The 16914-nt window shown below is 41.5% G+C and overlaps 2 protein-coding genes across 2 annotated transcripts; one reads left to right on the top strand and one right to left on the bottom strand.

Moving 5' to 3' along the window:
- Positions 1–10981: 10981 nt before the first annotated feature.
- Positions 10982–14515, bottom strand: yju2 (YJU2 splicing factor homolog). Its single transcript, XM_079574036.1, has 8 exons — positions 14257–14515; positions 13909–14009; positions 13680–13824; positions 13441–13575; positions 12619–12800; positions 12040–12187; positions 11542–11704; positions 10982–11134 (listed from the first exon to the last, which is right to left on the bottom strand). Exons 1-8 carry the CDS (start codon positions 14278–14280, stop codon positions 11016–11018), a joined length of 1017 nt encoding a protein of 338 aa, XP_079430162.1. The 5' UTR covers positions 14281–14515; the 3' UTR covers positions 10982–11015.
- Positions 14516–15587: 1072 nt separating this feature from the next.
- Positions 15588–16704, top strand: LOC306976086 (cocaine- and amphetamine-regulated transcript protein-like). The gene is made up of 3 exons (XM_079573946.1): positions 15588–16083; positions 16382–16462; positions 16538–16704. Exons 1-3 carry the CDS (start codon positions 15949–15951, stop codon positions 16643–16645), a joined length of 324 nt encoding a protein of 107 aa, XP_079430072.1. The 5' UTR covers positions 15588–15948; the 3' UTR covers positions 16646–16704.
- The last annotated feature ends 210 nt before the right edge of the window (positions 16705–16914 follow it).

The following is a 16914-nucleotide window of genomic DNA, read 5'->3' as shown; positions in this document are numbered from 1 at the left end:
CTGTCTGAAGCAATCACCGCTTTCCTCAACCCTTCCCCACAACTACCAATACAGTTCAGGGCTAGCGCAATTGCGACTAACTCAGCTGTATAAACAGCAAGATGATCAGACAGCCTCTTTCTCACTCCAACCGTAAAACATGGTATGCTCACTGCTGCACCTGTCCTTCCACTGCATGGGTCCTTGGAACCGTCTGTATAAAGAACTACACTATCCTCGTACCTGTCCAACATCCTTTGAACCACAACCCACTCAGGGGTACCCCTCTTTCTATTCCTCAAAGCCTGCTGCAGGGACAGGTCCACATTCGGAGCAGAAAACACCCATGGAGGGACCGGCGAGCATGGGACCGTGGGACAATACTCAAACTGAGTCAGACCAAAATCTTGTGCTTTTACATCCCCCACCCATCCAAAACTAAAAGACGTAACCTCCTGATGTTCCCAACAGTCTACCAACACTCCCTTTGTGGGGTGAGTGGTGCCATGTCCTTGAAGGTTGATCCAGTATGCAAGCATCAGCTTTACCCGTCTCAATCGTAGGGGGAGCTCCCCCATCTCCACCTGAAGAGCATCTACAGGGGAGGACCTAAATGCTCCACAGCATGTCCTTAAACCTTGTGCCTGCTCCCTGTCAAGCTTCTTCAAATGCGTCTCTGCCGCTGCCATGTATGCTATACACCCGTAATCCAGAGACGATCTCAATAGAGCCTGGTACACCCTTACCAACGCCCCTCTTGCCGCTCCCCAATCCTGGCCAGCCAGGCATCTTAGTAAATTGTTCACTTTCTTACACTTACTTTGCACAGACTCTATGTGCTGCTTCCATGTCAGCTTTTCATCAAACACGTTTCCCAAAAATCTCACTGCATTAACTTGCTCCAATTTTTCCCCATATAAATTTAGCGTCACTTCTCTGTGCCGTCTAGAAAAGCAGATAACCTGCGTCTTTGCCACTGACATTCTAACAGCCCACCTGTTCGCCCATTCCTCCACCGCTCCAACCGCTTCTTGCATTTTCCTTTGAAGATACTTCAAATTCCGCCCCCGCATCCAGAGAGCCCCATCATCAGCGTAGAGAGACTTTCCAATACTCCCCCCTACCTCCTCAAAAATGTCATTTATCATTATATCAAACAGCACTGGACTACATACACTGCCTTGGGGAGTTCCATTTTCTACATCCTGACTGCTAGAGTGCGCTGCTCCCACCCTGACCTCGATTTTCCTGTTAACTAAAAAATTAAGCACCCAATTATACATTCTTCCCCCGACTCCAAGCTTTGCCAACTTTATCAGTAACCCTTCTTTCCACAACATGTCATAGGCCTTTTCTATATCAAAGAAAACTGCCACTACCATTTCCTTATTTGCCTGAGCCTTTCTTATTTCCGACTCTAAACACAAAATCGCGTCCATGGTACTTCTTCCCTTCCGAAAGCCGCTTTGAAACGGACTGAACAGGTTTTTACTCTCCAACAAATATGACATCCTCTCCGTAACTATTCTCTCCATGGTCTTTCCTAACTGAGAAGTAAGAGCTATAGGCCTATAACTCGATGGATCAGCAGCATTTTTACCCGGCTTCAAAATGGGAACAATAACCGAATGCTTCCACGCAGAAGGAATCCTCCCAGTCTCCCACACTAAGTTAAACAGCCTCAGCACTACTTCCAGAGACTCATCACCCATCCTTGCCAACATCGAGTAACAAATGCCATCCTTGCCTGGAGTGGACTGCTTTACTGAAGACAGGGCTCTTTTTAATTCAAATAAAGAGATTGGCTTATCCAACCAGTCCCCAGACACCCTTTTCTTGTTGAAGACTCCTGGATTCTCCGCCAAGGTAATATCTCTACTCCTTTTAGCTGCATCCGAAAGCTTCTCTGAACTATGCACTTTGACAAAGGTGTTCACTAACAACTCCGCCTTCTCTTCATTTCTAACCGCCGTCACTCCATCACTTTGAAGGATCGAAACCCCACTACCTCTTCTTATGCCATTCATTTTCCTGATGACACCCCATACTTCAGATAACTTCGTTTCACGCCCTATAGTGTTACAATACTGCCTCCAACAATCCCTTTTAGCTGCTCTTATAGTTCTTCTGACTATAGCCTGAGCCTTCTTATACTCATTCAGAGACTCCATGGTAAACACTTTCCTTACCCGCTTAAAAGCCTTATTTCTCTTTTTTACTGCTTCCTTACATCCCTCATTCCACCATGGAACGCTCTTCCTATTTCCTTTTCCACCTGCCTTCGGAATGGAAGCCTCCGCCGCCTGAATAACAGCACATACAAGCCCATCATTAAATACATCAACATCATAAAACTTTGTTCCACTTAACCCCTCACACATCTTTCTCACCATCCCCTGAAATAATTCCCAATTCGCCAGATCTAATTTCCACCTTGGAAGTCGAATGTCCTCTACTTCACTCACTTGAACTCCCACTCTAGTAAAGATGGGAAAGTGGTCACTTCCCATAGGACAATTCCTTTGTACCTCCCATGTGGCACTACTCGCCATCACACAGGACACAAAGGTTAAATCCAACACACTTTCTGAGTTATTTATGCAGTTATACCTTGTGCCACTTCCATCATTTACACAGACCAGTGACTTACTTTCCATAAACTCTTCCAACACACCACCATTTGCATCTGTACTAGGGCTGCCCCACACCCCACTATGGGAATTGAAGTCTCCACACCAAATCACCCTCCCTTGAGCCTGTGCTCCAACATTCTCTAACACCTCAATACTTAGTCTATTACCAGGATTGTAGAAGTTTACAATAAAGACTTCCTCATCGCCAGCCCACACTCGCACAACAATCGATTCATCATCCTGCCCCACTCTCTCTACCTTAAACCCTACACCGGACTGCACAAACGTCACCACCCCCCCACCTTGCCTCTGTCGCCTATCATTTCTTACAGAAGAATACCCCGGAATAATAAAATCCCACTGAGGCTTCAGCCACGTCTCTTGAACACACACAACATGGGGCTTCTCCACCAAATCCGAAATATATTTCTTAAATTCCTGCCCATTACTAATCAGACTTCTCGCATTCCACTGGAGTACAATTAACATCAACAGGACGCACCACCACTGCATGGTTGTGATTCTGGCAGGTTCACTCTCACATTTAGCTCCTTCACAATAGACTCCCATCCAATATTTGAAATGCCCAGGCACCGATCCGCCGCCCTTACAATAATTTTAATTCTCTCCGTATTTCCTTTTGCCTGTGCCGCACAATTCACAACATCAGACAAGAACATCAAGAAAGCCCGTTTCTCCACTATCAGTGTGTCCTCCTTTACTTTACTACAACCCTGACATGGACGATTGCTACTCGCCCCACCAACGTCCACCTTCTGTGATACCACAGGTACCTTCCTTGCAGCTTCCGCATACGAGACCCCCACTGTAACTTTAACTTTCTGCACCTCAGCCGCTCTTTTAGAGGCTTCACATCCCCCATATGCAGAGCTGTGCTCTCCTCCACAATTGCAACATTTGATTTTTGCCCCTTCCTCACACTTGCCATACTCATGCTCCCCCGCGCATCTCCCACACCGTTGTTTCCCTTTACATATTGCAGCCACATGCCCAAACCTTTGGCATTTAAAGCATCGAAGCGGAGGAGGAATGTATTGTCGAACATCATAACTCATGAATCCAATGTATACTCTTTCCGGAAGAACCATCTCATCCAGTTTTACCATTACTGAAAAACTATCCACTCTTTGCCCATCCCGCGACGCTTTCAGCCGTCTCACGTCTACAACCTTGCCTCCCTTTATGTTTGCCTTGATTTCATCACATGAAATCTCAGGTGGAATACCAGAAATGACACCACTCACCAATCTTTTACTTTCCATCTCCCTCCCACTTACTCTCTGCCCCAAGATTTTTTCCACTTTGAGGGCCTTTACCTTCTCCTCCATACTGTTGCAGATAACCAACAAGGAACCATCCCTCAATGTTTTAGCGGCCTTGACCCCTCCAATGAGCCTGTTAATCTCTGAAGTGAGTTTAACCGGGTTACACCTACCAAACGACGCCCCCTCTTTGACTAGTTTCAACACAACTTTAATCTCTGTCACTCTTTCCACCTCTTCCGCACTCTGAACATCTTTATCCTGCAAGGACTGCTGATTTATCTTTTTACGCTTACGCCGCGGCTTCGGTGTGTTCCAAAACTCTCGCACTTCACTTTCATCGCCAACTATGTCTCCTTCTGATTCATCGTTTCCCTCTTCCATCTCTCCGACCATTCACTCGTGAGCGTGCCACAGTGCTCTCCCCACACCTGCCACCACCCCACGCTGAAAGCTTCTCCCAGCGTCCGCCATGGCAAGTTGCTTCCGAATACGAGCGATCGCGATGTCGTCACATCCGTTGGCCGTGGTAGGCATTTTACAATTTCATATTTGATAAACATTTTATTAAAATCCTATAATCAGCAAAAACAATGTCCATAAACAGGGCATTGCTTCTCTTGCGCTGTAACAGATCTATCATTTTATAAAACCGAGTTAGAGACCTGGATGCATCAGCTGCCTACCAAACATCCGGCGAAAATTGCGGAAGTAAACAATAACAGCGATCGCTCGTATTGGTAAGTCAGTTAGGAAGTAGTTAGGAAAAGGAGCCTTGATGCTAACTATCATGGCCACTTTAGCATAGGGACCTCTGATGCTAACTAACCAGTGATTAGGAGCTATGTGCCATCCCACAAGCCACTGCGCCAAAAAAAACCACCCCCCGCCCCCACCCTCGAGTGATTCATGCGCAACCACTGTTGATTGACAGGAGCACATTTAATAATAAAAATAATAATAATTAAAAATTAAGATTCTGCACAAGCCAAACTTTATAAAAGTGATAAATCCATGTTGTCGTCCCCACAGCTCAGTCACATGTCAGTGTTAAAGAGGAAACTCAGGAAACAGATTAAATGCTTTTGTTTTCATTTAGTAGAAACTTAAGCCACATGGATCATTTGCATAATGTAGCTTTATGAAACAGCTGTTGAAATAAAATAACACTAAAGGGAAATGTTTGGATCATTTGGATTTATTTTTTTCCTTAAATGTCTTTGTTTGGACACTATGTTGTTGTTGGACACTGTACACTAGGGGGCGACATGCACTTTTGTTTGACCTGCGCTCCACCAATAACTTTAAAGAAGAAGAAAAGCAGCTGTTGGTGATGTCACTTCCCTTTCCCCTGTTTAAGGACGGACGGATTGTTCAAATGCTGCTGAAGGTCTAGTTCCCTAACTGCATAGAGGTCTAACAGTTGACCCCATGAAAGGTTAAGGAGTTAGTTGCTAGTGTTAGTTGTTAGTGCTTAGAGGCTACAATTTGATGGTTTCGGATTGAGCCACAGTCTCCGACACACAACACTCAGGGGGGCGCGATTAAAGGGGAGGACGGGGGTTTCAGTGAGTCGACAGAATCTCGGTTGAGATCTTAAAGGTCCTGTACCTGATTTTTTTCCCTTATTTTTATTTTTTTTTATTTTCATACATCGTTAATAATATGAATCCCTGAAGGAACGTGGTGAAAGGTGAGAAGATTGGAGCGGGAGAGTAAAAAAAAAAAACTGAGAGAGAATCCTGAGAGGCTGCAGGTCTCATGAACCATGCGCATTTTTTCCAGGTCAGCTTTACCAGATATAAAAGCTTACAGCCAATAGGCCAGAGTAACACCTCATTTAAAAGCTAAGACCTACAAAACTCATCTCCATGAGAGAAGCTTTTATTTGGGTAATGCCAAACTGGAGAAAATGTGCACTGTTCAGATGGGAGTTATGAGGTTAAAGGGACTATACAGAGTTTAAAAAAGTTAAAATGAAGCATTTTCCTCCCCCTACTTGTTCCAGCAATGTCGTAAGGTGTACAATGAGCCCAGACCTATTCACCACAACTGCCTCTAAAATCCTGAACTGTCACTCAAAAAGTTGTTACTTTGGGTTGTTACTGAATTGCCTCATGCACGAGCGTAATATAGTAGGTAAAAAAGGTAACATCCTACTTAGAGATAAGACGATATAAGACTTTATTGATCGCACAATGGAGAAATTCACTTGTTCCATCAGAGCTCAAGAAACACTCAGGGGTGGAACATAGACAGGAAATGCAAATGCAATCGTGCAAAAGTAACTAGAGGTATCTTATATAATATATCAAATGAATAGAAAGCTTTAAAGGGCTAAAGTATATATGTACATATACACACACAAATAATAAAATAGTTAAATTAAAACAGAATAACAGAAATAAATATATGCATTGATATCACAGTGGAGTGGTAGGTAACAGCCTCAAATTGAGCTGGTGGTGCAGCTAACAATTCTGTTGTGGCAACTGGTAACGGTCATAATGCTGAATTATGGATTATTAGTAATGTCTTTGTAATGGTATGATATAACCACAAGAAACAAAAGCTGCCACAAAGCTGAACAGCCAGCACATGTTAACTAATGCCAGATAACTGTCTCATAAATGTGAGACAATAATTGAAAGGATATGTTGGTCAGATGAAAGGACTTGTTTTGCATTTAGTTGCCTTTTGTATGAAATGCGCGGTATGAATAAAGTTGCCTTGCCTTGCCTCTTTTTCTCCAGTTTCTCTTCCAATGTGGTTTTATTCTGCAAATGGTGAAAAAACTGGAATGAACTTGTCCAATTACCTCCAAATGATGATCAGGTTCAACATTTGAAGACATTCTGCTTGAATTGTTGCAATAGCAAATGTTTTAGGCAGCACATTATCCTTTGTAAACAGCATAATATCCTGTTTCTAAATTGTCTAAAGTTACTATATAGCTATAGCTTCAGACTTTGTGCAACCAAACCACTTCTGCATAGGGAATCAAAGTATGGGGTATGGACAAACTTCGAAACAAGGGCCACATTGGGACTTTGAACTTGCCAGGAGAATCAGACTAGTTGCAGTTTGGACATTAACCTTCAAATAAGTGCAATCCTTAAAATGAATTCTAATCATCATAACACATAAACGACAGCAGCAGCAGTTATGCATTTTGTTTATTTACATCTTTCTTACATCGTGCTTTGGGTGCATAGGGCTACTAATCAGAACCTCTCTGATTTTAGTATCTCTACTCCTGTGCGCTTATACAGGAGAACATCTTTCTGAGGCAATTGCACAGTCTGGATTTTCCGGTGTTTCCTGTGTTGTTTTTCCTTGTTTTATCGGCATTGCTTTCATTCCTAAACATTTCTCTTGTTTGCTTTCTGTTCCCACTGTCTCTGTCCCTGTCGTTCCAGTCTGTCCCAGATACAGCTTCTGGTTTTCCAGCGCCTACCCTTTTCTCATTATATTTGACCCATGGAGTGCGATCTCTCGCCTTGATTTTAAGGTTTCCGGCAGCATCTGCTGAGTCCAGGCTTTCATCAGTTGTAGTGTTTGATTCCCTGCTCGTCTCGTTTTCTGCACTACTTTCAGTCAAGCTGGATAAGTCGGAGCTGCTTGAAGAGGGAAGGTCATCTTGTTGTTTCTGTGGACAACTCGACCAGGCAGGGAAGCGTAGGAATCTAACTAGATCCATTCTGCATTGTATCTTCTGCTTAATGAACGGGTGTTTAAGAGCTTTAGCAGCAGTAATCCTTTTCTCCGGGTTAACCTGCAGGAGTTTATTTAACAGATTAAAAAACTGCCTCGTGAGCGCTCTCTCAAGTTCGGTACAAGGCCTTGGCTGATATCCCATCATGTCCTCCAAACAGTGGAAGTTTCTAGACCGGTGTCGCCAAGGCTCAATACTTATGCCTGTCTTGACAGTGTAGTTGTCTCGGGAGCGCAGCTGATACGTCCCGTTCCTCATGGTGAAGAATTTGTTGGTGAATATGCCATCTCTGAGCTGCTTAAGATCAGGCATGCCCAGTATCTGTGTGATAAGCCTCATGTTTTCATATTCAGAGATAGGGAAGAGAGTCTGGCCTTGGTACAAGTAACTCAGTACGCAGCCCAGAGCCCACATGTCTATTGCCTCATTCATTTCTAGCCCCAAAGATACTTCTGGGGCCCGATACGGGACAGCCTGGAGTTTTAGGCCAGGAGTCAAGGCAGACACTGTGGTGGCTACCCCAAAGTCTATCAGCTTGACTCTGAACGGTTTGGTCTTGTGCTTTACCAGCATGATGTTGTCCATTTTCAGATCTGCATGAACCAATCTCCGCTTGGCCAGCTCTTTGAATGTGACCAAAAGCTGCTCTGCGATGTGCCGTATGTCAAAGATGTTCAGAGGTTTCGTTTTTCTCTCACCCATAAGGTCATACAAGCTTTTATCCAAGTGCTCCAAGACGATGCAGTAGAGGCCGCAGTACTTGAACGACTTGATGAACTTGACCAAATTTTTCTCTTGGCTCACACCGCTCAGCTGTCGGAGAAGGGAGGCCTCGTGTTTAGCGTTTGAGTAATATCTGGAGATTTTTATCGCCACATTCTGGTTAGTGGACAGGTCTCTGCATCGGACCACTTCTGCATAGGTACCGGCTCCTTTCAGCTCTCTAATCTTGTATGCGCCGAAATCACCAGAAATAATACTGTTGATCCTTAACGGAATCTCCTCTGGTGCGCTTGTTGTGGACATCTTACTGTATCGTCTTAAACATTCATCAGAATTGAGCAACTTGAGTTGAACTAGCAATTCCTGTTCTTAGCAATATGTGTGAGGATGCGTGCTAAGAAGACGGTATTTCTGAAAGTAACATTGCTCTGACCTCAGATGCATTCAGGAAGTGTTGCCATGCCAATATGTCAATATGTCATAACATTCTAAAATGGAAGGACATGTACGGAATGCCACTCTATTTTATTTTAGATATAATGAATTAACATGGGTGTGAAGGTTTCAGGAAGTTTTATAGACTTAAAAGTATGAGTGAGTTTATGAAGTCATGTTAATGATAATGTGGATTTGATGGAAAGGTCCAACAGTTTTACCAGAGCCACCTTATCCAACGGGCTGGCAGGGGCTGGAGCCCAGGGGCCTACCATAGTCAAGGGCCTATAAGAATTGTGTCAATCACTTCACTTTGCGGCATGACTAACCATGTGCAATGATTGTGCTGGACTCCTATGTGTGTACCTGGAGTAGGCCCGCCCTACCTGGCCCAGAGGGATACATGTAGAAGCAAGGTTAGAGTTTTTGTGGGATTTAGGGTTAGGGTTATAGGCTAGAGTTAGGGTTAGGACTAGGGCTGAACAATTCTGCCCCGGGACCTATGGGTCATTAAGGTGGGCCTGTATTTTACTATAGAGCTCGGGAAAATCCACAGTGGAGATCCACCATGTTTGTGGCTGTTAGCATACCGGAATATTTGTCTCTTATCACGGAGAAAAGAACTACGTGGGACATCAGTCTTGTTGAATGACTAGAACTCCTTTTTTATTAACAGGCGCAGTGATACAACAACATCAAGTGCGAACAAACAGGAAGTAGTACCTTTCAAAGTAAAAGATGCACATAATTGAGAGCATATAATAAATATTAACAACAATAACTACAGCATTTTATCTTTAAATCTCCATTAGTTTATTATTGCAGCAACTCCCATGATGCTTAGCGATATGACATCACAGTCCTGTTGCATAGCGATATGATGCGAGGATAAAGACTGTTTCTTGTCATAGATTTATTCCTATGGAGAGTTAGCCGTGTCTAGTTGAAATAAATATTTAAACAGTACTTTGTTTAAAGCAGTACTAAGTAACTCTTCCCCCTAGAGGCCATAAGCGCAACTGAAGGGGTAGTAGCAAGTTACGATTTTTTAACTTATTAATTGTCTTGGAGAGTAAATACTACGCTGACAGGAAAGGCGAAGGGAGAGAGGGTTACTGTGCATCCAATTATACAATGGAAATATTTTTTTTCACTCAAACTTGGCTGTAAATACTGTTTAAAGTGACGTTAGCCCGCAGTTAGCTTTGCCCGTTAGCATGTTAGCTTCTTCTTCGTGATTCCATTAGTGTGTATTGCTTTCTCCGGACCGGTGGCAGTCAAATTGCAAACATGGTTTTCTGGCCAGAGACACCTGGGGGAGATGAAAGACCCTCCAATCATCCCATAAACACTTGTATTACCCCCACAGGGACTACGGAAAGGAGTTATTAAGGTAAACACTTTACTTAGTACTGCTTTAAAACAAGTAGATGTTGAATAATTACTGACATAACTTTACACAGGAGAGACCTCTCCGTTTTTAAATGTGTGTTTTAGTCTTGAAGTTAAAGGCTAATACATATATTTGACAAATGTTAAAATAGCACCACCATCTGATTTTCTTTCTATGAAAACACTGTTTGAGGTTTCAGTTTCCTTCCGCTCTTCGAAGCCACAGAACATAACCCATCACCCAATAAACAGAAAAACATGTATTAGCATGGAGATGTTGGCAGCCAAATATGGCATTTAATTAAATGTGTTGGGTTAGAGTTTATTATGATAGATTCATGGGTTAGATCCTAATTAACAACATGTTTTGTATTGTTGGTAACAGAGGCATCCAAAATGTTCCAGTGTGCCTTTTAATGTTAATTTATTTTTAATTCACACTGTGGAACATTTTGGATGCCAAGTATGGCATTTAATTAAATGTGTTGGGTTAGATCCTAATAAACAACATGTTTTGTATTGTTGGTAACAGAGGCATCCAAATGTTCCACAGTGTGCCTTTTAATGTTAATTTATTTTTAATTCACATTCAAATGAGGACAGAAGTTGTTTTTACACCGGCCAACAGGAATTAACCAGAGCTTATTCCATTTGATAAAATTGACACATCATTTCATATTTTAGCAATATGTTATATAATAAGTGAATAAGTGACACAATATAAAACAAAAATAAGGTAAAACATTTTATTTACCACACAAAATACCAAACATTTACACACTCGATATTGACTAATACAAAATATAATTATATTCATATTAAGCTATTTATGTACAGTACAGCACACAATTGTCCTTATTCACTGTCATTGCTGTCACTATCTGAATATGCTCCAAGCAGACTCAGAGACGATGACCCATTTTGTGTTGATGTGGGCTTCGTTGCAGCAGAAAGACCAGCAGACGCCTTTGAATCTGCACAAACAAACAAACATTCACATAAAACTCTGAGTATGAAAAAAAAAAAGACACGAGATTGGGTACACGCAAGAGACATAAACATTTCTGTGAAAATGCATGTTTTTGATCTGGACAGGGCTTAAAAGGTGCTGTACCAAGTTAAAATCATTAGCAGTGGTCCAAACTCAAAAACTAGAGGAAACAAGCAGAACTTAAAGACGACCTATGGAGTTCGCTACTGTATCGCAAATGCAGGGAACGAATGAGTAATCAGGCAGCTCATTTTTTTTTCTATTTTGATGGATTTCTTTTCTTATAAATTGTATTTATAAGTATTTGTCCTCTTCTGAAAATTACTTTTGACAAACACAACTTACTAGAAAGCTTGAATTGAATAAAAAGCCTTGTGATGAGACGGTTACCTGTCTGCGAGGTAGTAGCACTGGTTCCTTCACTGGGTTTGTTCACAGCAGCAGCAGCAGGTTTCTTTCGAACGACCAGAGACCCCAAAGATCCTTTACCACTCAAAGATCCCACACTCCTCTCCCAAGTCTCTGCTTTCTTCACCCCCCCAGACAAAGATCCCTGTAAAATATAAAACATTTATTTATTGTTCAAATAAGTTTATAAAACTTTATGCCTCTTACTATTAAATATTTGATGATTTATATTACAAAACTATGGCAAAACCAATGATTTAGCAGTTTAATAACTAAGTGATGATCTAAAGCTTGGTTGGCTGCCATCGGTGAGTAAACAAAACATAAAAACTCTAGGCTCATTGTCATTGTGAAAATGTGCAATTTTGTTTTCAGTGTGACGCAGGGGAGCCGTTTTTGTATATTAAGAAAAAAAATACAATAATACAATTTCTACTTCCATTGGTGCATATGTAAGAATATTATGGGCCAGTGCTCTACCTGTGCAACAGCGGATTTGTCCGTGGTCAGGATGTCTGTTGGTTTATCCGCTGTGTTGGTAGTCCTCTTCTTTGTGTTTTGCTTCTCCTCGTCTGAATCAGAGTCAGAGTCTCGCAGTCTTTTCACAAGAACACGGTCCAACATCTCCCTGAGCATAAAAAAAAAGACCATGATTACATTCAACCTTCACTACAGTAGTGAGTATAATAAATATTAAAATACAGAGTGTAATCTAAAAAAATAATAATAATTTGAAATAGTAATAGCTGCTTTTTGTGCATTATCCATACTCAGTGGTGACGAGCTGTATGTAGCCAGAGCTGCCCTAGGGTAGACGGATGAAAGCAATACCATCAGACCCTTCAACCACCCACGTTACGAGGTATTGTAATCTCCCATCCAGGTACTAACCAGGCCCTACCCTGCTTAGCTTCCATAATAATCAGTATTCACAATGTAATATGGCCACAGTAAAAGAACTGCTGGAATGTTCAGTTTCAAAAATACAATATCACTTATCATGACGTCTTTTTTTCCTGCAATATTTCGGGATGATTTCTGAAATGTTTCGTCACTTACTTGGTCTCGCGCTCGTCCTCCTCTTGCGCCTTTTCCCTCTCTCTTCTCTCCAGTTCTCTGTACTGGTCAATCATTCCCTCAAAGTCGACCGTAGCCTGTCTCTGGTTCAATTCCTTCAGCTCCTGAAGGTTCTCCAAAACCTCCATCTCCATTTTAGAGTCTTTAGTGCGGTTCTCCAACACCTGGAAGTAACAAATCAGTAACCCATGAATTTAAAGTCATAAATTGAAACTCAATAGCCTGAATAGTCTAAATCATATTAAAATAAACACATCCGAAAAACAATGTAAATGTTTACAGCCTGGAGTAATCTGCAATATTTGTATCATCTTTTTAGATGGGGATTGTGTCCAAAACAAAGTTTGTCATAGTGAGTTTTGCTAACACGCTAGCAGAGTGTAGGGAAAATACAATACAGACCCATTTGTGCTTAAGCTCTGTTGCTGCACTGCTGTTGTAGTATTAGCTTGATGTCCCAGTATTTCTGGAATGTAAAACTCCTGGTGCTGCTGCTTGATCTTGATTTTTAATTAGAGCCACACCGTTTGTCCGAAGATACTTTATTGTTTGTTTGTAGAGCTTTGAATATTATTACCTCATGGTAAATCAAAATTATATGCCAGTGCATTGAGGTCCAATGGCCAGCTCCAGCGCCTGGGCCCAAAGACGAAGAAGCTATGTGCCCAGGACCTTTTCTGTGGGCCGCCCCAAGCTCTTAAGCGCTCTGCCCCATCACGTCACAACAGCCACAAAGGTAAATGAATTTGGATTGCTTTGGAGAAGAGTTGCCATACGATACATCAAGACATGTGGGTAACTGACCTTCATTGGGTTATTGAGCTCTTCATCCTCCCTCTCCTGCTGGATCTTCTTCTCCTCTTCCTCGATCAGTTTCTCCGCCTGGAAATTTCTGGTCGCTCCGTGCTCCATGGCATAGTCTGTGTTTTCTGGGTCTGTCTGTTAATAAGAATACTGACGTTAGTAATATATCAAACAGGCTGCAGTGTTGGAGTATACATGCGGAAAGTCAGAATAAAAAAGTGATTTTCAGTCGCTTTTACCTTAAATGTGATCTCAGCGAGGCAGCGGGTGCATTTGATGTAAAAACGGAAAATGGGCAGCCCCATGTACAGCTCGTTTTGCACGGTCTCTTTGCGAGCATTAAACTTCTTCCCTTTATAAATATACTCCCCACAGGTTTTACACCTGGAGGCAAGAACAGAAGAAAGGTTTGCTTTATTTAATTGGCAACACATATCACCATAAAAATAACAGCATTACTAGAAATACCTCATATTGAAGGGGGCCATCAGTCGGACCACATATTGTCGATCTTTGGGGAGTTTGAGTTTGGGGATTTTCGCTGGATCAAAGTCTGGAGGATAGTATTTCTGTGGAGGAAAACCGCATAGTTGAAATATAATGCAATGTTTTTCATATTTAAGAAAACAAGTAAAACAGCAATATATTTGTGTAACACATGGACAAAATAAACGAAGCAAGACTGATAAACTACAGCCAGATTGTTTGTTGAAGTTTGTCGAAACGTAAACGTAAAAACAAAACTAGTAACATGTAACGAGATATATACTAAGATATAAAGAAAACATGCACAGGATCAGAAGCCATGTTACTTACATTCAACACTTTTCTTTCAGACATTGTTGTTGCTTTTTAGATTCTCTTTGAGACACAAATACAACAATTAAAGTTGCTAAATGCTAATGCTAACACACGGATAGCCTTATAGTGAACTTCCGGTGTTTTCTTCTTCGTTCCTGACGGTGCAGTGGCGCTGGTTATTAGGTCTATGCTGCCTCTAGTGGACGAAATACAATCTGCAATGAGCCACATAAAAACTGATGTAACGTACCATCATGCTTTTTCTGTCAATAACATCAGATTCTTGTAAAAAATAAAAAGGGAGGCCATTTTACATTTGTAATTGACTAATTATTTTATCTAATTAAATCTGATAAAGGCCCTTTTGTTAGTTAATTTGTTTTGCTTGCTTATACTATCAATCAAATTTGTGGATGGCATTTCTATGTTATTTTAGTTTAACCTGTCTTTATGGTTGTTGACTACGGTCATGACTATGTATGCAACTATATGTCCGACACATTTGATGCGTATTGCACATTGCTTGAAAATAGCTAAGGAATACCCACATTTTAAACCAAAGGATATGTCTTCATGGCCAATTAAGGTAGAGAGCACTATAGCTTTGCATTACTGTTTATTGTATACTGGCCTAAATTTTGGCCTAAAGCACGAGTCTCTTGGTGTTTTGTAGAACACTTTGTCTGTAAGGGATGATGCAGTAAGTGAGAGGGGTATTGTAAGAGCGGCATTAACAAAGGCTAACCACAAGTGACAGTGTGAAGCCACAGAGAGACACCTGACCCTTTGAGGGGGCTGAGGTTACATCCACAAGAGGAAATGGGATCTCGACTACAGATTGGTGTCAGTGTGGGTTAACATGTCATCACTTCCGAGTTTAATTAAATAAAAACAGTAAGTAATGGGCAGGTGAAAAATTGTTAAAAATGCTGAAAAAGCAAAGATTTTATGATTTATATTGATTGAATGTCAGTGCAGTCTACAATACTACCACATGTAAAGAGGATAGAGAATCAAAATTGTGCTGATTTCAAACCCTTGGTGGAAATAATAAACAAACCATAAACACTAGAGAGACAGAAGGAGAGCTTCGCCTTCTAACAGTCTGGTGGATGAAGCGATCCTTAAGTTATTTGGATATGGCATGGATTGAGACTCTGTACTGTAGTCTTCTCATAGGAGATGGGTGCAGTCTTATCCCTGATGGCAGGGATAAAGCACAAATTGAAATGTATTAGTTTGCATATGGATAACAGCTATTTATACAATTATACATTTCAAGCAGCATCTTCAACAGAACCACAATGGATTTTGAAAAATGAGCAAGTGGATGCACATTTTAGTGATTAAGCAGCACGTTTTTAACATTAAATGTCTGGCCTTCTTTATTCAAGTAATATTCTTTACATGATATGTGTGGTAATACTATGCAAAGACCAGAGTAGATTCAAACAGGTCTAATTAAATGCATACGTCATGTGTTCTCACCTCTGACACTGCACTCGGCCTCGCCTTTTCCTGTGGTCAACCCGTGATTAAAAGGTGTGAAACAATGTCCCTGTTTCATCAATATTTTAGGACTTGGCCTATGACAATAGCACTAAAGGGGATATAAAGGGGGCTTCTCTGGATCCGTAGTCTTTTGAACTCCTCCAACAGAAGCCCCTCGATTTCAGCAGTAAACCCCGGCCGTCCCGTTTCAGCACCATGGTCAGCACCACGGCTCTGCTGCTCGCCGCCACCTGCTGCTGCTCCTACCTGTGGAATGTGCGCACGGAGGACTCGTCTATAGAAACGCGCTCCTTGGACTACACCATCAAAGCCCAACAGGAGAAAGACCTGGTAAGACACAATGAGGTTCACATCTGGTTGAGACACATTTTTCACTTCTTGCTTGGTGTAGATAAGTTTGAGAACTATTGATTCAGGGTGTTGTAGTAGCAGATGGCAAAAAACACCCACTGGCCCATAGATTGGTGGTTCAGGTCGAGCTGTTCTTGTGTCCTTGAGCAAATCACTTCAGTCACCTTACTTTAGTGTTAGGATGTGAGAGATATGTAATTGACTTCTTCATGTATCACCATGATGTATTATGCCAAACCTAAAGCGCAAAACACATTGGAGTCATTATTATTTACAGATAGATGCTTTGCAAGAGGTTTTGGAGAAGCTACGAAGCAAAGAAATGCCATCCGAGAAAAAGCTCGGTTGGCTGCCATCAGTAAGTAAACAAAACATAAAAACTGTAGGCTTATTGCCATTATGAAAATATGTAATTCTGCTTCATCATTTTCAGTGTGACGCAGGGGAGCCGTGCGCCGTGCGTAAAGGCGCACGGATCGGCACACTGTGCAGCTGCCCGCGGGGGACTGCGTGTAACTTCTATGTACTCAAATGTTTGTGATGTGAAGGATAAAATCATTCACAATTTTTGGTTGTGAAAGAAATGTGGGTTTTACAAATGAGGGCTCTTATTGTCTTTTTTTTTTTAAACTGTGGGATAATATAATAATAATAATAATAATAATAATAATAATAATAATAATATAAGAACTGTTAAATGGTTGATGTGCATGCTGTGTATATTAGGATTGAAATACACCTATGTTAATGATGTCTTCGTTCATTATGTAGTCAATAATGTCGTAGGCTATCAAGTTTCTGTATATGCCA

Source organism: Gobius niger (assembly GCF_951799975.1).
Source record: "Gobius niger genome assembly, chromosome: 16".
NCBI lineage: Eukaryota > Metazoa > Chordata > Actinopteri > Gobiiformes > Gobiidae > Gobius > Gobius niger.
This window is presented reverse-complemented; position numbering and strand designations above follow the sequence as displayed.